The 20797-nt window shown below is 36.0% G+C and overlaps 1 protein-coding gene across 1 annotated transcript in view; it reads left to right on the top strand.

The window, feature by feature from the left end:
- RPAP2 (RNA polymerase II associated protein 2) overlaps positions 1 to 20596 on the top strand; it is a 35570-nt gene extending 14974 nt beyond the window's left edge. The window contains exons 11-13 of the mRNA XM_082286824.1: positions 2465 to 2533; positions 19598 to 19747; positions 20323 to 20596. Coding sequence (XP_082142950.1) covers positions 2465 to 2533; positions 19598 to 19736 — 208 coding nt within the window. The 3' untranslated portion in view covers positions 19737 to 19747; positions 20323 to 20596. The remainder of the gene's footprint in view (positions 1 to 2464; positions 2534 to 19597; positions 19748 to 20322) is intronic.
- Positions 20597 to 20797: the final 201 nt, after the last annotated feature.

Genomic DNA, 20797 nt, shown 5'->3' with positions numbered 1-20797 from the left:
TTTGGCCAAACTCTTGAACAGAACAGATTTCACCACAAAAATCACACACACAAACTTTTGTACAGTTTTAACACTTCCACATTTTATGTTTATGACAGAAATCTAGTGACCTCTTTCATGGATTGTTCTGAAGTAACAGTTTTGGCTAGAGGCAAGACAAAGAACTAATGAACCATTTTTACAGAGGCCCTGCAGTTCCCTGTTTTCTGAAAGCTTTGCTCTTCAGAGGCCTTGGTGTTGACCCAGAGCTTGTTTGTGAAAGTGACTGCCCTTCCACTGCTCCTTATTATTTAAGGCTTCACACCTGTAGGTTGCTTGCTTTACTCTGATCTGCCTGAAATGTTTTTTTTTACCAGCTGCACAAGTGTTTTAGGACAGGTGTTGTACTGAAAGGTTACTCAGTTTCAGAGGCCTGACTGTTCATCCAGTGCAGTGACAGTAGTACAGCAGTAGATCCATATTGCTGCGTCCTGCTGGTTATCTGTGTCTTTTGACTACCTCCTTCAGAAATAGCATATTGATGGCAATGACTAGTGTTCAGACCTTGCCAATCAATACTAACATTGAATAAGAGTTAATTGACACAAATAACTGCATCTCTCAGTTTGTGTACGAGAATGACACCTTCCTGTGCTCTAATCAATACTAACTCCTTGTAAAGCATTGAAATAAAGCTGCTTTCTCTATTTGACAGTTTCCCCAGGTGGCTTGGAGCTGTCTCTTTCATTGTGTCTCATCATAACAGATTAACTGGAATGTTACGTATGAATTGCCTGTCAAGATGATTCCATCAGGCATTTCTTGGTAGTGTTTATCACTGTCATCAGTGTTGAGTCAAGATGTTCTGCCTTTGTTTTGTCTCTTGTTCTGTAGCCAGAAAAATGTAACAGTTTACCAGGTACAAATTTTGTTGCTAAATTGACTAACTATTTCAAATAATAATTGCTAAACATGAATCTTTTAAAAACAAATACAATCAGTATTTGCCAGAACTGTTGGTTTTGGTTTGATGTGACAATTCCTGTGTATGTAGTGCAAAACATTGTTTTTCCTTTCATAACTGAACAAAACTCAGATTGTTGAGACACTACTTGAGTGATAATTGCTTCAAAATCAGATTTTGGTTTGAAGACTTAAAGATTTGAGGAGAAATATGAGATAATATTGCTGTGATCATTACAAATTTATTAATTTTTAATATCTTTCTGAAATAGAGAAATGCAAACAGATACTATAAAAGATCTTACTCATAACTACATTTTTAATCACCATTTTGAATATAATTTTGGGGAATTAGTTAATAGAATTTGAATTTTAACAATGACAAGTACAAATATTTCTGCTTTCTCAAATTTCAGCTTTTTTTTGTTTGGTTTTTTTTTGGGTAACTATATACTTGCCTGAAGTAATTTTTTTTTAGGAAAAAAGTCATCTTACTGGGGAAGCAAACCCTGGATTTGAATTTGTTTCCACATAGGAGTGTGCTTAAAATTAACTGTCTTCACCAGTGCCTGTAGGAGTGGGTATGAGTGACAGGGTATCTTCATTCTGAATTGAATTTGTACAAGACTTCATGGAAGGGAAACTAAAAGCAAGAAGGAAGCAAACATAGGGAGGTACTTGCCCCTCAGTTTAGCTGTTGGATGGTGCCATCTTCCTGAATAAAATTAATTCTGCTGGCTCTTTTGGGTGCCTGCATAGCCACAGCTTCATTTGTGACTGACTTTTCCATGAAATTGCTTGTTTTGAACACCATGGGTCATGCCTAAATTGAGACAGCAATTCACAGATGAATTGTTTTAACACAGATTAGTACTTGACTTAAAGCAGATCTGTTTTATTAGGCAGTTCAGCCAAAAGGGTCAGCTGGTATTCAGTGCAGCAGCACTTTTCTTGAACACCCATGTGGTTTTTTATTCACACCTCATTTGTATTTATATAGCTCTTATATTTGCTCTGGCTCCCATTGTGTAAGTTAGAATTCTGGATTTCCATTTTAAAAACATGAATCATCAGAGCATTGTCACCGCTACCTTGTAAAATTCAGTCTGTTTCCACATCAGCTTTTACAGCAAATCTGGATCTGAAGCCAGCAGGAGGGAAACTAAGTGTAAGAAGGTCCATCTTTTCAGAAACACATGTGCAGTTCTGGAGAATTTCCCAGTGGGTATGAGTGAGAGCTGGGGCCTCATAGCAGCCAGGACTATTTGTAAGCAATTTTAAAGAAATAGCTTCTGCTCAGTCTTCCCCATCCCACTTTCATATAGAAAAAGGAGACATTGGAAATTCTGCAATTCCTCCATTAGAGGATGACAGAAGCTTGAGAGTTGGTAAATTGCTCAGATACAGCTGTAATTGCTTCATTATAACTCAGTGTATTAATGGTAGGCTTAAAATTCAGCTGTTAAAATCTGCTTACTTCTACTCTGAAATGTACTGACGTTTTTTAAAATTTTTTTTTCAGGTTAACAAACAGAAATATTATTCACAAAATGCCTGAATGGACTCTAATTGCTATTGTTTTGCTATCTGTGTAAGTACCCTTAAATGTCATATATTCTTATGTGCAACTGTCTTAATTAGCTTATTGGAACAAGATTTAATTTTCAGATAAGAGGAAGATTTCATGAAACTAACTGTGAAATAAACAGAAATCTATTTTTCATGCAAATGTACTAAATTTTCTTGACAAAAGAGGATTGTCCCCCTTGCATCAAATGTTAATGAGGGACAAACGTACATTAAAAAAAAGAAAAGCTAAGTTTTAGGGGGTTTTAAAGAGGCTTTGCAGGATGAAGTAGGAGTATAATTCACCCTCTTCCATTTGCTGCTGACAGACATTCTTCCCCTCTCTGACATTAGGACAAAATGACACATCTATTATATTATTTGGATTTGGCATAACTGTTAAGCTTTTCATTTCTCATTTTGCTTCTAATTTCTTAAAACGTTTCACTTTTATGATTGAAGTCAAATTATTTCTATAAATATATGTGTGCTTCTAAATAGTATAAGTATTCTAGCAAACTTCTTTTAGAGGGGAAATCTCTTTTAGCAACTCCCAAGGAATACTGGGACCCAGTATTTTATTTTTGTGAGGATTAGCTTTGTTTCTTAAGATTACAATACTACAGTCCTCCTTAGCTTTGTTTTACTTACTGTGGAATTAAATTCTTTACAATGATTCCCTAATGGGAAGCCTGATTGTATTACAGTGTCTTTCAGTAAACTTCTACACAGAAGCATGGTGTATAAAAGCTGCATTCATTTGCATCAAGTGAGTTCCTTAATTTGTGTTTTGCCAGTTCATGTACATTTCTGAAGTTAAGGACACAAACTTCGCAGTGTGTTAGACAGAAATGTGTATTAAAAGCTGAACTAATGTTAATGGTTAAGAAATCACTGGTGGTTTCACAGTGCCAGGCTCTGCCTTCCATTAGGGTTAAACCATCAAACAGTCTTTATATGTCTTGAGCTTGAATTACGAGATTGCAAAAATCTTTATTCCAGAGTCTGTTCATTACCACACTGCTGCTGCTTCTTTTGGGCTTCCTGGGTCACTGGAGCCTGTAGGACAGAGAAGTACTTACAGACATTCACAGGTCAGGAAGTACTGTGGGCCAGCCTCATGGCATGCCCAGCACTGCACTTACTTTCCTTGATATTACTTCAGTCTGACACATTGTTCTGGCTTTGCTGTCCCAAGGAAGACGGTACCAGCAGGCATTAGAGCAGGCTTCAGCGAGCCTTACATCTGTGTCACCCCGCCAGATACCACTCAAATGATTCATTAAATCAGAACACAGAAAGTAACTTTACTTGAATGCCTTGGCATAAATTTTTTATCAACTATAAGAACAAATCTTTTGTCATTTTTACTATATATTCTTATGGTTGAATTGGTAATTTGTGAAACAGATCTTATGAATTTTTCAAGTAGTTTCTGTACAGTTGAGGAAATGGTGTTTCTTTTTGATCAGAAGTTAAAATATGTAGCTGATCTCTGCATATGATGAGCTCTAAATGTTTACATAAGTAGTGATTGTTTTACAGCTGCTTTAAAACGTTTTACAAGTAGTAGGCAGTCCTGGTAGCAGTCAGTATAAGCAGAGAACCAATTCTCTTTTTACCTTTGCTTACTAAAGGTCCATCCCTAAAGAAATTAATTACATTTGATCATAAAATAGATTAGATTTTAGTTATAATATTAGTGAGATCATAAATAAAACCTCTGCTGATTTCTGTTTATTGTAAGGTTTTTGCAAGCTCATGATGTTGAGATTTTGAACAACTCTCTCAGCTGCCTCTTAGGAGAGAATGTGGAAGAATGTAGGTGTGATAGAATGAGTGTTAGATTCCTTTTGTAAGATGATGCATGTTGCATCATTTCCAGAAAGATTAAAGTAGAACATTTAATTATTTGAAAATTCTAATCAAGCTTGACTATTTAGTGGAAGCCAGGACTGTGCAGGGAAAGGCTACCAAGGACCTGGACAACCCCTCACAGACAGGTCCTCACTCAGGCCCTTTCTCAGCTCCTTCAGTCTCCCAAGGAACTGTCATATATTGCTAATATTTCTTATAAAAAGAATTAACGCCCTATTTAAGTCTTCTCCCTTAGCTGTACTGAGACATTGTGCACATTGTAGCACATCTAATGTCATTTAGATCATAGAGTTGTGTGGGGCCTGAGTCAGAGTGGATCTTCAATAGCTTCAGTTGCACTTTCACAACATTTATTCACGTCTTGACCTGGTTTCAGACATAGGATGACCATTTTACTACCAACACTAAGCAGTAAAGCTGCATGAGCAACACCCTGGTAGAGGATAATACTTCCTCTTTCCAGGTGGGTGCCAGACCATACTACAGGTATCCCAGGGTGCAGGGACTACAGAAAACAGAGTGAACATGGGTTTCAAAATACACCTCAAAAAAATCTAAGACTTCAAGTATTTTTTGTTTTGCATTAAAGGGGGCAAGGTTGCTCTGTTTCAAGTAGCAACTGTTGGACTTTGCTTGCACCCTATTTTGTGCATCAATGTTGTGGCTCACCACTTCCTTCTCAAACATATATGGCTAGTGTGTGCTGAGGACTTGGTGTACTTAACTTCACAGTGCACTTTCAGAGTGCCCCAACCCTTTTCATGATAAGGTACTGGACAGAATAACTGTTACCATTACTGTTGTGTTGAATTCTAGTGTATTATGGTATGATCATGCTGTCCTCTTTGCTTGAGTGTGCATATTAACTCTTTGTAGGATGCACCATGATGGATATCATTAATGCCTAATTTTGGTGCTTAAATTAGACCCTAGGCTCACTTCATAGTCTGCAGGTCCTTGAAAAGCTGCTGATAGTTCTGTGTGCTCTTGACTCTACTAACTACTAAATAAACCTGGGCTTCTCATTTGTTGAAACAAAGTGCCCGGAACTGGACAGTGTGACATGTTTAAAAGTATAAAATGTTGGAGATTTCAATAGTGGAGTATTTCATGTTCCTAGTGAACAATTGGACTTATTCAGTCAAATTATTGTATAAAATATGAACACAGCCTGTCTCTGCCTTTATTGAAAATCTAGCCTGAGGCACTCCTATGAATATAGCACATTCAGCAGTGCTGAATCGACCTTGTTAGAGTACACTTTGACAGCCAGCGATTTATGTTCAAACAGTGGTATTCATGCCTGTCATGGAGTGGGTGACTTAAAAATTATCTGTAGTTCAAATTTCTTGATTATTTGTAACTTGTAGTAATTTTGGCATTGGTAGATTTGGTTTCTTCCTGTTACATTGTTTATGTTAAATAAAATTTTTTCTTCTAGTAAGAGCTGCTTTATAATGTATTGTAAACTAGAATGCAGAAGTTGCATCTTTTTCCCCCAAAGAACTTTGCAAGATATCAAATGAAGCAGATAAATAGATATAAATACAGTAGTTCAAGAAAGAACGGAGAAAACAGTGGGAATATTGGTTGCTATACAAGCATGGGCACTTTCTGGTTTTAGTGTATACCCCTGGCACAGACTAATGGAAAGCTTTCAAGATATTTTCAGGAAATGTCTGCTTTCATCTTACTTATCTGAGCTGGCTGGTTCCAGTGAACTGTGGTCAGCTTCATCTACAAAGCCTATGCAAGAGGTTCCCCCGCTAAAAGCTTTGAAGCATTTCAAAATGTTCTGGGATTAGTTTATAAGCATTTGGCTGCAGTATTTAAACAAACTCAAAATGACCATGATCACTAAACAAAAGCCATCATTATATGTGTGCAGCCACTTTAGATAAATGTGTCATGTGGAGATGTACTCTAGAGGTTTACTCTCTTGGAGATAACAGTTCAGGAACTGGAGAATCTTGGATTCAAGTATGTGTTTTTACTCCTCTGCACACGAGAGCACATCAATTGCTCAGCACTGACATTTCTAAATTATTTTAAGAGGAATTTAGATGTTTCTGATATCACTACTGTGTTCTTATCTGAAAGTGTCTGAATGTTTGAAATGTATGAATCTAGTGTACAAATAGATATAGGATATGAATCAGACTTGCAGAGTGACTCTTTTTTCCTACAGAAACCACGTACAAGTCAGCTGGATGATCTTTTATTTAGTATGTCTGATGATGGAAGTTTGGTTCTGGGTTTCAGCTGAGAAAAATCATTTATCATTAACCTAGAAATATAATTATTTCCCATTTTGAAACAGAGCTGAGCTTGGAGGACCAAGAATCCTAAGAGTCTTTTTATAAAAGCATTTGAATGTGGTTATAGTGTTGTGTCTATCTGTAGAGTTATATTATCGTGTGAAATAGAGAAAAGGCAACTTTGTCTTTACACATTAAAAAATACCTTCTTCCCTTTTTCTCTTAATTTTAGGCTGTCATTTGGTAAGCGTGAATTAAAATAGATTTTCCGTTAAGCGGTTCTTAAGTCTGTTAAGCAGTTTTTCTATTAAGTTTGCTTACTTATCAGCACTTTCTAAGCAAACTTGAAGCTGCTTATTTGGCATATTATGGACATGATCAGTATTATCTTAGTTCTTCCTGGCATGTTCCAGTATTTTTTAGGAAACATACACAGAACAGCACTGTGAGGGATTTCAGTGTTGTTAATTGCGGGATTAGTCAGTGCCAACTTCAAAATCAATTAAATATCTTCATCTTTCATAAGGGAGGAAATAGGAGAAACCTTTACAGTTTCCAAGAAGGTGTTTCTCCTGGAACAAAAATCCCCCACTGTTGCTGCAGTGATGTTAGACAGGAAGTGACACTGTGAACTTCATTGCAGCCCATACAGCTGCAGTCTTTTCCATTCTGGTATTCTCATGGGTAGCGTTCTAAATGGGACATATGGATGTGCTGTGTAACTTTCATGTATGTCCAGCACAAACTCTCTGAGTCCAGAATAATTAGTTCCTCTTTACAGTGCTGGTGCTTGGCTTCATCAGCAGGAGTGGAGCCTTAGCACATGCTAGGCTGGACTTCTGCTGCTGCAGATTGACTCAGAAAGCTGTCATCTCTGTACCTGCCAGCTCTGCTTCCCAGTGCAAGGGAAGAGCAAGGGCATGGCTGTCCTACAAGTGACTTGGAAATCCCTCCAAGAGATAGAAATCTGCGTGATCCCAGCGGCTGTATGTGTGGACATTCAGACTGACATGCACAACCAGCAGAGCTGGTGTGCAAAGTGCATCACCAGCTAAAAATTGTCCTTCATGGTTATGTTCTGACAAATCTTTTTGTTAGACTCTAGAAATGCTTTCATGTGAAACATCATTTTGGATCTTCTGCTTCAGTCTGTTGGCAACTTTATATTCCAAATATACTTGTGAATTAAGAGGATGGTGGTGGGGAAAGGACTTTCTTCTGACACTTCATTTTAGCCTTTTGTGTGAGTTGTTGCTACTTGTGTTTGAAGTTCTGGGACATAGCGTGCTGGGTTTCAGAAGGCTGCTTCAGCATGTTGACTCATTGGGGAGCTGACTTGGTCAGTGGAGTTCATGTCCCATTGAACTTTATGCCACAACTATGATCAAGCAGATGGAAACATTTCCCAGAGAGAGCGCTGTTGTAAATTATGTTTGTTTAAAAGGTATATACATTTAGATTTCTTTCATAATGTCATGTTTTTCTCCCTTCCATAATCAGTGCTTTGCTTAATGGAAGTCATGTCATAAGTAGTACAGTTGTATAGAATAGTTGTACAGAAGAAGTTGTACAGTAGTAGTAATATAGACTGAACTATATAGTAATATAGTAGTAATATAGCTCTGAACTAATGCTGCAAGCAAGACATTAGTAATTCACACTGTTACCAGCTGCCCTAAACTTAGTTTTAAACTAAATGTATTTTAAATTCATCCACTAAGCAAACTGAAATGTTCATGTTGCAACTGAATCCTGCAGCTATAGCCCTGTGAAAATATTCTTGCTTCCTTATTAATAATTAATCTTAATACATTCAATGCAAACATTTTTTTATCAGGAAACATTACCCATCTGTTAAAAGAAAAACATGACTGGCACACACTTGAATCTTTTATATTCAGAGTTTTAATTCTATCTTTGTTAACTTTGTAAAGAACAGCCTACTTTAGTGGGGATATGACATATAAGCAGTGGTTTTGACTAACAGGAAACTTCATTGTAAGACAAAAATCTGTGTTAATTTGACTTGTTTCTGAACCAAGAAAAATGTAGAGATGCACATCACTAGAAAGGCCAGTACAGCTTCCTGTTGTATGACCCCCAGGTATTTTGTACTAGCAGAATTTTAGCATTAATTCTGGATTAATGTGTTTGGTTCCATGCAGATAGTCATAATGGTACCTCTAGTAAGCTGAATGGTGTGAACTATTCTTCTTTGGCACTGAAATAAATTGTGCCCAAAGTAGAAGTACTGTGTTCCTTAACTCTTCTGGAACCGCTATAACAGAAAAAGTAGATGATGTATAAAGTGTTTCTCTAGGCACTGGGCTATGATAAAGCTCTCAGAATTTACAGACAATCCAAGCCAGTGGACTTAGCATCAGGGCAGGTGGCTCTTTTTACATGTGTGTAATTAAAATAAATACTTGGGATAAGAAGACTGCAACAAGTCAATTAACCAGAATGTTGTATAAGTAAACATAATCATACCTTCAGAAAACTTTGCCTGCCACAATAAAAAGAATCGAGAACAATTATGTCTGCAGCAGTACATGTTCACTTCCAGTTCCTCCCCAAGAAGAAAAGTGTGCTTTAATTGGCTGGTAGCAAACATAACCAGCCAGTATGTGGGAGCTTAATACAGAAACTGCGAAGTGTGTATGTATAATTGCATACTATAGATGCAAAACCAGCATCAGTGCAAAAACTTCAGATACTTGGTTGTTTAGAGGAGTGCGATACCAGCATGTTTCATTTTGATGTATACCCCACTTACACCCTATGTTCCACAGAAATGCATATTTCGCTCTCTCTTCCACCCTCTGTTCATCTGAACATCTTAAGACACTGAATAGATTTAATTAATTCATCATAAAACTCAGTATTTCTGAGATGAGGTATTAGGGTTTTTAAAAAGTTAAAGAATAGTTGAGATTTGTCTGGGTCTTCATATTTGCTCCAAACCTCATCATGTATTCTGCTGGTTTTAGGCATATGTTTAGTTCAGTGTACTTTCACAAATCAGTGTTAATAGTGCTCTTCTGCTGAAGAGCTGGTAAGATTGAGATTAAGGGTAGAAAAGTGATTTACTGGAGATCATCAAGCCAGTAATAGATTTGGAAATAAAACAATTAAGCAGGAAAAGGATTTGGGGTTGTTTTGTTTTGTTTGTTTTTTAAACCTGTGTGCTGTTATTTCTGGGAAAAGATGCTTAAGAATCCATAACTTCTGGGGATTTCTAAGAATCTCATTTTGAGAGGTCCAAAACCACACTGGCATTTCTTTTCAAAACTGGGAAAGGTAAGTAGAAAAGTGTTGAGGTTGTTACCTTTAACTTCTGAATAAAAAAAATTTGGATATGGTGTAAGCAAGGCTATTCCTAGCATGTCTCTTTACTCTGCTGCATTATTCCAGGTGCTTGATCTGTATACTGGACTGTAATCAAGTTACAATGTTAAAAAGTTGTGAAAATAAACTATGATCAATTTTATGACCATTGTTTCTCTAGTAACTGAGCACAGTCAAGTATTGACATTATTTACCTAAGCACATTGCATTGTAGCTGTTTTAACGTACTGTAAGTCAGTATATTTTATTCTGTCTTTTTTGATTTTTTTTTTCTTCTTACATATCCCTAAGGTAATGAATTGATAGGAGTATCCATATATGGAGGAATGAAGTTCAGCACTTGCAAAAATGGATATAGATATAACAATGTTTAATTCATAAAATACATCAGGTTTGAATATAAAGTCATCTTTTAGGTATTAAATTTTTCCACTGTATGTGCACAATAATTGATACAAAGGTGTGTATTTTACAAAGCATTCTTTAATCCAAGACTTCTACCTGTGCTTAATTTCATGTAGCTAGCTAGGTAATCCAAATACTTCAGTGGCATAGATTCCAGTATTTGAGAGATGTCACAGGAATGCCTTGTGGAACATAAAAAAAAGGAAGAAGACTGAAAAGGATGAGAGGATCAATTTTAAAATAAATTTTAAATGTACTAAATTTTAAATTTTGGCTAAGTTAAAGAAGAGGGGGAAGTGGGAATCAAACTGAGAAGTACCTTTGATCTGTCAGCTGGTTAGCAGGAAAGAGGTTTCAAATAAATGGAGCACTTTAAACAAAGCCTGTCCTTGAAATGTGTACATAAGAAACTTAGATTTGTTCGGGAGAAACAGCTGATAGTGATTTCTTCTGGGTTCATATTGTGAACTTTTTTTTGCCTTGGCATTATGCTGATAATTAAAAGTTAGTGGAACAAATCTCTATATGAATGCAAGGGCTTTAAATGGCACACATTATTACAGATGTTCTAATGCTTTGTGTCTGTGAACTAATGTTGTAGTCATCTTTTGGAATATGGTAATGTAGACATGTGTACCACACTCCATTTGTTTTTTAGAAAATCATCCTGCAGTCATATCTGTCGTACAAAATAGTGAAACAAAGTCTAATTCCCTAAATTTTGTAGAAACGATCTCTAGATAAGAAGTCGTAGATGTTATTGAGCTAGTTTTGGTGCTTCCTTAGTCTTTGTGTCTGGCTCAAGGTCCTTCTAGTCCACTGTTAAATCTGGAAGTGTTGTTTTGCATATAATTGCCCAAGTAATTGTTTTTTGCCAGACCTGTGTGATATTTGTGTTGATGGCTGTCTTGGTAGTCATTTAAAAATGAGTCTTTGGAAATAGAGTTCTTAAATATAACAGGAGGCAGGTAGAACCATTGCATATTATTATTGTGGCTTTAAAGGAGTCATGGGTCCTGGAATTTTTGTTACTCCTATTGTTAATAGCAAATATTTCCAGAGTATTGACTGTCATCTTTCTCATTAGACAGGCTAAGCCTGGGTTAAAAACAACCCCAGAGTACCTAATGAAGCCAGTTGCTTTCTGTTACAGGATCAGCATAATGCTAGCAAATGCTTGCAGGCAATGTGATGCCATTTTCCACCTGCTGAATGTTCTGAAATGTGTAGTTTCTTTCCCGGACAACTGATGAGGGAACTGACTTTATTCTGTGTGTGCATACATAAGATCAAGACACTTGCTCAGAAGGAACATTGTGGGAGTGATACTGTGGGAGAAAACCCAGTGGTGAGCAATTGCGAAGGTTAAAATAGTTGTACAAAGCAATAGACTTCTAAATTTTGTCTCAGCTGAATAGAAATTGTTGCTGTTGTGTTTATGTGCTACTGGTCAGTCACAGGGAGCTGAAATATGAGAATACTGAGAAATGCCATTTTCTAGTTACTTTCTGAGAAGAGTTGTATTATTAATTATGTTGTGGCAAAATAGTATAAGTTATGTGAACTGAAAGTTCCAGGTGTTTAGCTAATTTCTGAGGCATTTCAATTTTTTTTGCAGTTATTTGTACATAGAATGTACATTCTAAGGCATGTTGCCTGCAAGTATACAATGTGCAGATCTGACACAAATAGCACCAAACGGCTGTACTGAATTTTCACACCATTTGATGAAATGTCACCATGAGTTCTTTGAACACGTTCTTGATTTTTAGACTTACTTTGGGTGTTCCTTTGCATTAGACCTCTTCTTTGCCTGTAAAATTAATTACTGGCCTAATGATAGAAATTTTCTATATAGGAGAAAGTTTTTTACTTGTCCTTCATTAAAAGTCAACGGTCATCTGTCTTACAGAAGTTAATATTTTGAGGACAGTCTGAATTTTGAGTTTTTTCCTCTTCTGTGTCTTTTTGTATCAGTGTGACATTACTATAAATTTTTTTCATTGCAGGATGTTTGTAGTTACACAGCTGTTTGTTATAAATAACAACTAGCAGCTGATGGAGTGATCCTTAACTTTCAAGGGAGAGGAAGAAAGTGGCATAAAAAATACATCCTGATATTCATGTGAATTGTTTGTTTGTTAGGTTAAAAAAACCCAAAGATCCAGAACATTTGCATTTTCTTAAATCCATTTTAAATGAACAATTTCTGTACCTGATAAAGTAGCTCTAAGTCTGTTGCCTCAACTCTTCTCTCCTGCATAGTTTAGTTAAAACATATAAATGCCTTCAAAATTTCCGTAGGGAGCTTAATGGAAAAACAAAAGCTGAACTCTCCTATGAAGGGAAAGACAAGAAATGACTGGTCATACGGAACGTCAGAGTATAGCCTGCAAAGTATTTTGCAAATGTGCACTGGGCTTCCAAAGCCCTTGTGAGGAGAGCATGGTGTGACACGAGGGAGCTGTGCTGCACAGCCTATGCCCAAGGGCCTGCCCGACTCCCTGACCACTGTCCTAGGAAGCAGTGGGGTCTGGGCTGCTGCCGCTTTAGGTGTGCCCCAGCCTGTTCTCTGACTTGCCAGTTGCCTGTTTCGATACAAATAACTCATTGCGAGGGAGAGGGTGGGGGTAAGAAGGAAAGAAAGAAAAGCAGATCCATTGTCTTTTTTTTTTCAGTTGATAGCAAGCACTTCTGTCAAATGCTTAGATAACCCCTGCTACTGTAAAAAGGCTGTCCTTTTACTGTTAGTAGTATCCATCTGGCTACACCACAAGTGAAATGTTGGCCCCACTAAAAGGGAATGGAAGTTGACTTACGTCTGGACGACAACTATATGAAAAATGTGTGTAGAAGGTGAACTTGAAGAAAAAAAAATATTTTGTGTAACTCTATACATAAACACATATCAAAGAACATATTTATTGCAGAGACTTGTAGAAGCTGCACAGGAAAAAATTAAGGTAGTGGAAACAATTAACAAAGTTAACTTTTGAATGAACTTTAATTTTTGCTGTATACTTGGATTATAGAGGAATTCCAGCCATTGATTTCGAATCACTGTTGGTAGCATTGATTTAAATGTAGTGGACAAAAATTTTAAAGCATGAATAATTTAGTTTCTTTTGCCATCAGAGGATTAAAGTGCCTGTGCTGAATTCTGTGGACAAGTCAGTACACAATAATGAAAGGAAGTTAAATAATAAATAAAACATAAGTTGCACTTCAGTTACAAAATTCTTGTCTTTATGATGAGAATGGGATCTTCAGGCTATATTTAAAACTAGACCAGAAGTGGCTTTTTTAGCTCAGTAAGAAAATTGTCTGTTTATTTCTGTCAGTTGTTGCTGTTCAATATTGTGGGCTTGAGAGTGTTTTATCTTTCATTAATATAATACAGTAATATATTGGAGGAGATTACAGAAAACTGCCCCTGAATGCCAGTTTCCTCTTTGATCTACTGGATATGGTAACAAAAGGCCCCAAACTAGAGACTGCTTTAATTTCAGAGTTGCAAGTGACACTGATCATAATTACTTCTTTCCAGTACCAGTACAGTTTAATTTAAAAAACTCAATTCCAAAGATATATTTAAATACTTTTGCATCTTGTTTGTAAGTTAGATGCTTCCAGTTCAAGATTGTCTGTCAAATATTAATGGGTTCTAATGGAAAAATGTTCACTCTGGAGACAGCCTTTTGCTTTTAAGGGTTTGGGTTTTTTTAATGTTGAGTTTTTTAAATCATGCTCAAACTAAATTTATAAGAAGCAAGTCAGGTTTTGGGATTTTTTAACTGAAACTGTGAACATAACAGCTAAATTATGTAAGTTGAGGCTGTTGTATTTTCTAATTTCTGAGCATATGTTTAAACATAGTAATTAACTGTAACCACCTAATTACACCAAAGTTAATATTTTTTTTAAGCTCCCTGGTGTTGCAGCTTTATCTTACAGCTACACTCATGTTGTTTTTCAGATCAGCTTTCTCTCCAGTACTAACTTTGGCCTGATGAATGCATCATACTTTGGGATTTAAGATACTTTACTAACAAAATTGCACTCCCTAGACAAGTGTACTGTATCTAGTAAGATAACTGGAAGTGAGAGGTTCTACCTCAAATTAAGCAAGCAGTCAATATATTGTGAAGAACATGCAGAATTACAGTGATGCTTTCAACTTACTCTGGTCCAAATGTCTGAGTGCCTTTGGGCATGAAATGAAATGGATAAATGCAGCAAGTGTTGGCGTTCACCACATCAACGGTAGCACTATTGTACGTGATTGATGCACAGCAGCACTACAGTTGTATGTGCAGGCAGATGGTCTGTGGGCTGCAATGCAGATCGAAGTCACTGAGGTTTATTGCTGATGTGTAACACTTGTTGGATTGACTCAGTCTAGCCAGTTGTCTTAAACAAAACAATTGCTTTTGTTAACCAGTTGTGTTGGAGACTTCCTTAAAAGGAACATAACTAAAATGGAATCTAAAAGTGTACTCTATAGAACTGTTATATTGAAAGAAAGGCATTTCTGATCAGTAACATTGTTATTGTGTTGCTAAGCCCATCAAATGTGTAACGTAAGAGTAGTGCAAATATCTTTGGAGTGTTGAAAAAAAAACACCCCAGCCCTTCTGTGTTGATGCAGTAGAACCCAGTACAATGGCATGGTATCTGCAGGGTTATAGCTGGAGCAAGAGCCTGTTGACCAGAGTTTTGTTGGCACACTTGTAACACATATGCAGTAGTCTGTATCTGTGTTTTTGTTGAGGAAGGAGGAAAAAAATGCTGCCTGTAGTGCTACCAGCTCTTGCTTCATTTCTGTGTTCTGAAACAAGTGTTAAGGAAACTTTTGTGATCATTCATTGGTTCAGCTCTATCATTCTGATAGAAAACTAGTTATCAATCATCCTGGTTACGATGATCGTAAAAAATTAAGTGACTAGAACAAAAGGTAGAAAGAAACAAAGAATAAAAAAACCCAACCCTTATGTTATGATGGTTGTGTTAAGAGTCTTATTCACAGTGCTTAAATACCTATAACTGGCAGAAAGATACCTTATTTTCCAAAGCTTACTCTGGGAAGAGAGGTAGTGCTTGCCTGTTCCATCATTCTCTTTTATAATTCTGTTCTTGTTCAAGTTCCAAGGATGTCAAACAAGGTAAGGGACTCAAAAAATTGTGTTTAGATATATGGCTTCTGCCACAACCAGTGGCTTTTATTTTTTTAAGCTTCTACCATTAGAAAAAAATTAGGAAGACTGGCAATGCTATGTTTTTTCTAGGAGGAGCTTATTATTAGTCTTCTGAGAATTAGCATATGGTTTTTCTTCATGAATATACAAGTGCGTTCCATGATATGTGCACTCAAATTCTCAACCATTTTTGTATAATTTTAAGTGACCAATTTTGGGTAATGAAAAAGAACCCAACTCTTACATGGTTGTGTTTTTACCCCTGTTTTCAGGTGTCTATTTCAGAGAGCTGTAACTGACTGGTAACATAGTGGTGGCTTTGGAAATTCTAACTTTTTCAAAGGGAATCTCAGAATTCATCTAAAACAGAAAGTCCAGAAAGCTTTCCCTGAGATCCAGTAGCTGAGAGAAGGATGGTACTGGACAACTAGTTTGGGTTTTTAGAAAGAATATTCACACCCCTGGATAGGAAATACCATTTAATCCTTTTAACTACATAGAAATTTTATCTTTTCTGAATGTAATCAGCTGTCTTCATTAAGGTATGCATAGATCTAAGAATGAGTTGCATACAGTACCATATCAATTAATGAAACTTACTCCTAAAAATAATTCAGGTTTAACTCCTAAATATACTTGCCAAATATTTTTGTAACGCAGCTGATTCATAGGAAGCTTGGGTCTTGAGCTAAAGCACTGAAACTATATAAAGATTTTGTGGTAGCCAGATGTCCTGTAATAGCTTGATAATAATTGATTATTCTTCACATGAATTTCACTTTTGTGGGGTTTTTTTTCTTGAACATGTAACATATGTGGAATAGCCAGCAAATACAAATTTTATCAATCAGATACAGTTTGACATTTTTAATACTTTTTAAACGTTACGAATGCCTGTTTACCATATGGTGTAAGTGGGTGTGCAGGAAACGACACTCTCATCAAGTCTGATACACTACTTTTCCATGATCTGAGCATAAACATTTCCTTTTAGTGGCTCTGCTGAAGGCAAGCTTTTGAAGAATGGGTGTGTAATTTTGGACTGTAACATTTACGTTTGTGTACTTCTCTAGGTGGTTATTTTAAAATCACTTAATCCTTTAGCTTTTCTTATTTTTATTTGACTTTATTCATAAAAGGTTGTTCCAGATTAATGTTGCAACATGTGAAAGAGGTAACAGAAAAGCAAAATTTTTATTTTCTTTTCATTGTTGCACTTGCCAGTTGTTATTATTGTGGTCCCAAGTAGCCCATTTCCTGTTTATTTTCTACATCTTTTGAAGACACTGCAGACTTTGAAGGGAATTCCACAATCTCTGAACTGAAATCCTGTGTATCATTAAATTGAATTAGTCATCATAGTTTGTTGAGAGATAGGATCATTGTAATTTTCTGTGACTTGAAGATACTGATCGTGAATGCTGTTCTGGCTTGTTTGCATACAATCAAGGCTTAATTCAGTTAAACAGTCCCTCAATATTCTGTTGTGCAGTACCTCAAATATACATTGGACCAGTGTTACTTAGAGCATGTAACTTACTACTCCATGAAAACCAGCAACTTGTGCTTGCTCCTTTCCTAGACAAAAGCTTCTGCATCTGCTTCAACAGCCACCTGAAAGTAGAAAAGTACTCAATGATAACTGCTTTTCAAATGACAGGTTAAAGCATCATTTGAAGGTCAAAAGGACACAGTTTTCCAAGGGAAAAGTGTTTGTACATATATTCATAAATATTGAACATGTTGTCCCATCAAGATGGAACTTTTAACTAATTGCTAAAAACTCGCACGTGCCTCTCTGAAATTAATTGCTGATTTAGTCTCTTGCTATCAGATAATTAGTAGCTTAATTAGTTTTAAAACAAAGTTGAGGTAAGAAAAAAAATTCATCCATTGCTAAAACTTCTTTTTAACTTCTATTTCTTTCTCAATATTTAATGCCTGGCAGTTTCTCTGAAAATACCAATACCTTTTTGTTTCTTTCTTGGTGTAAGCTATAATAGTTACTCTTTAAACAGTGTGTCTTCAACAGGGTCTGACATTTAGGACATGTTTGTAATTCATGAAACTATGTAATATCACCAACTGCAGTTCCAAAAAAAAAAAAAGCATGTGAGCTTCATTCATGGTAATAAATATTTTGGTTTTAGAGTATTCCTTAAAACTTCACAAGCTTTCTGCTGGTTTTGAAAAATAATGTCCTCTTAACATCCTCTTAAGCCCATGGCAGGAGTAAGAAAATTCAGATAAAAATGCATGTAAAACTGTGTCATGGCCAGGAGAATGGTTTACAATGCTACAGCTGCCTCACACCAGCACTCAGGAAGTCATGACTGTTTTTGCCACCAGTCTTTTTTCATATACAACCTGCATAATTCGGAGAAGGGTGAATTGAAGACGAGTAGTAATGCGTCTCCTTGTCGTCCTCCTGCTATCCCTGTCTCCAGACTAACACTCTGCAATGGTTCCTTTGATCCTCTATCAGCACTTCCTGTGCTCCACTGCTGATAAAGCGTCCCAATGCAAACCCAGCCTCCAGGCTGCCAGCCCTGGGCAGGGGCGCTCTGGTTCACCAGCCCAAAGAGTAACCCCCGTACCTCTCACCAGGAAAGAAACAACTCAGTCCCATCTGACATAAAGTAAATTACAAAACCCAATGGCCTCAGGCCAAAAATCACAAACCTGCCTCTGAATACTTCTCTTTTTAATATATATATGTATGTGTGTATATATATATATATCAGAGTTTATGCCTAAGTCATTTCTTTCCACACCTTCCCCTTACTTAGAGCATCTCTGAAAGTCCTTCTCAGCAAGTGACAGTGTTTGATAGCTGAAATATTTAGCTAAATATACATACTGCAATGGAATCCAGAAAGAAATGGGAAGTAATTTTAACTCATTACAAGTTAATTTTTTTTCATTAATTATTTTGGTAAATTTATTTTTTATTAAGTGATTCTTATTTACTATGTCTTGTCAGGTCCTTTGTTCATATTTTATCTCTCTTCTTGCTTAATTTAAAAGAATCTTCTTTTATATGCAGTTTTTTTCAAGTGGAGGTAGTCTTAATACCAGTGACTGCAGGGAGATTGATCTCCGTTGTTATTCACTTCAAGACTTCCTGAGCTGGGAAGTTTTTAGGAAGCTGCAGACTATCTTTAATTTCTTATTAAAAGTACATCATTTCACAAATGTATTCTAAAATAACTATTTCGTGCGGTGTCAATGGCACTGTATTTGAGACAAAGTAACTTGCTGGGATATGAGTCTTGTTAAGTGATCTTCTCAGTAATGTTTGGTGTTGAAGTTTCTTAACATTCAGCATAAGCTTTACTATTTGATTTTGTTCATTAAAGATTTTTTTTTAATATATATTTGGGCTTAGGAAGTAGATTCAGCTATTACTACCTTTGCAATATTCTGCAATAGAATTAGGAGAAAAAGAAAGGACCTTAGGATAAAAATATATTCTGATAAATTAAATGGCAGATGAGAACTAACAGTTCACCTATCTGCATACAGGTATTATTAGGTGGTCCACATAGTGGTAGCCCCTTCCAAACTGAGGAATTTTATATCTCTTTTATATTTTAGTCATGTGAACAAGTATATAACCTTTACTGAATGACTGTTTAGGAGCTTTTTGGTAAAGAAATAAATAATGACTGAGAGCTTTCCTTTTATATGTGTAATTGTATGTTTTGCAGTTTGTTCTGACATCGGTCTACATTATATAACATCTATGTACAACTGATTAGAAGCATACAAACTACTCTCATTTTTTCTAATTAGATTTTTTTTGTTTCACTACATATTAATAAATCATATTTTGGTACAGCTCATATTGTATAACATACAGTCTATTATAAACTGTAATTAATCAAATGTGACATTATAAACTGCCTTCTTCAGTTCAGTTGTTTGAGCTCACAAGCTTTGCTTTTTAACATCTGCCACTCAAAAGCTGCTTTTCCGTATGAAATATGTTTGGGTTTTTTCCAGATTGTCACAAGTTACTCCACTTTTCAAGAATACTCAGACGAGCCCAATGTACACACAGTTCCTGACCACATTACTGGAAGAACTGCATTTCAAAAATGAAGATCTGGAAAGTTTAACAAGAATATTTAGAATGGACTGACAACTTGAATGGTCAGTTAACTTTAAGCTACTTTGTGTGTCTTAATACCAAGCTGGTTAACCACGGGTTTAATTTTCAGCATTTTCTAAGTATGTACAGTAACTACAGATTGTATCAGCTGGAGTAGAAAATGTGTGAAGCACATTTTAAAGTAAAGAAATATATATGGTATGGAAATGAGTGTCATCGTTTTGTCACTTACAGTAAATGCCAACTGCTTACTTATCACATTAATCTTCTGATAATGTATGGTTGGTTTACGGCAATTTTGAGAGGAATTTTTTCTATCACAATTTGTACAAAAATAAAATTCTGTGTGACTACAATGGCTAAGACTCAGCAGGGTTTTTTAATTACTACAATAAAATCGTTATGTTCAGTTTTTGCGATATAAAATTGAGCTAAGAGCCATGTATTTTTTGCATAATATTGAGATTACATTTTTTATTCCAGGTAGGCCAAAAAATTTAAGAGCAGATACCTTACTTATGTTGATCATATTCAGCTGATTCAATGAATATAGCATTATAGTATTTAAGTAATTAGTGTATTAACATTACTGATCTCACTCCTTTTTTCCCTACAGAACGACATAATCATCTTAGCATCTCCTACTACCTGAAATAGTTGCACAGAGAACAAAAGAGCACCTTCAATTGTTTGAACTTTTTAAAATAAAAAATGAAACTTAGTATGAATTGTAGTACTTGCATTTCTGCTTTTTCATTTCCTTCCTATTGGTAAGGATTTTGAAGTCTTGTGAAGAAGCTGACTGTAACTACAGTTGTTTAAGGTGTGAAGACAAGTTAAAATATGGATCATCTGAAAAGTGTTTAAAAGCAGTATAAAGGAATTTGGATTGGTCTGGTTTTTCTTGGTTTGAAAACTTTGACTGAAAGTTTGTCTACAGGGATCAGGGAAAGAAGGGGAAAAAAGCGTATGAGCCTCCAATGGTAAGAGCAGTGCTGCTGACATTTTTCCAGTTGCCCTGTGCATGGAGCAGGAACCTTTAAGAGTGGTGACAACAGTACACAAATATGTCTGATTCACACCCTGTTTGT

The sequence above is a fragment of the Coloeus monedula genome (assembly GCF_965178545.1).
Source record: "Coloeus monedula genome assembly, chromosome: 9".
In the NCBI taxonomy this organism is placed as follows: Eukaryota; Metazoa; Chordata; class Aves; order Passeriformes; family Corvidae; genus Coloeus; species Coloeus monedula.
This window is presented reverse-complemented; position numbering and strand designations above follow the sequence as displayed.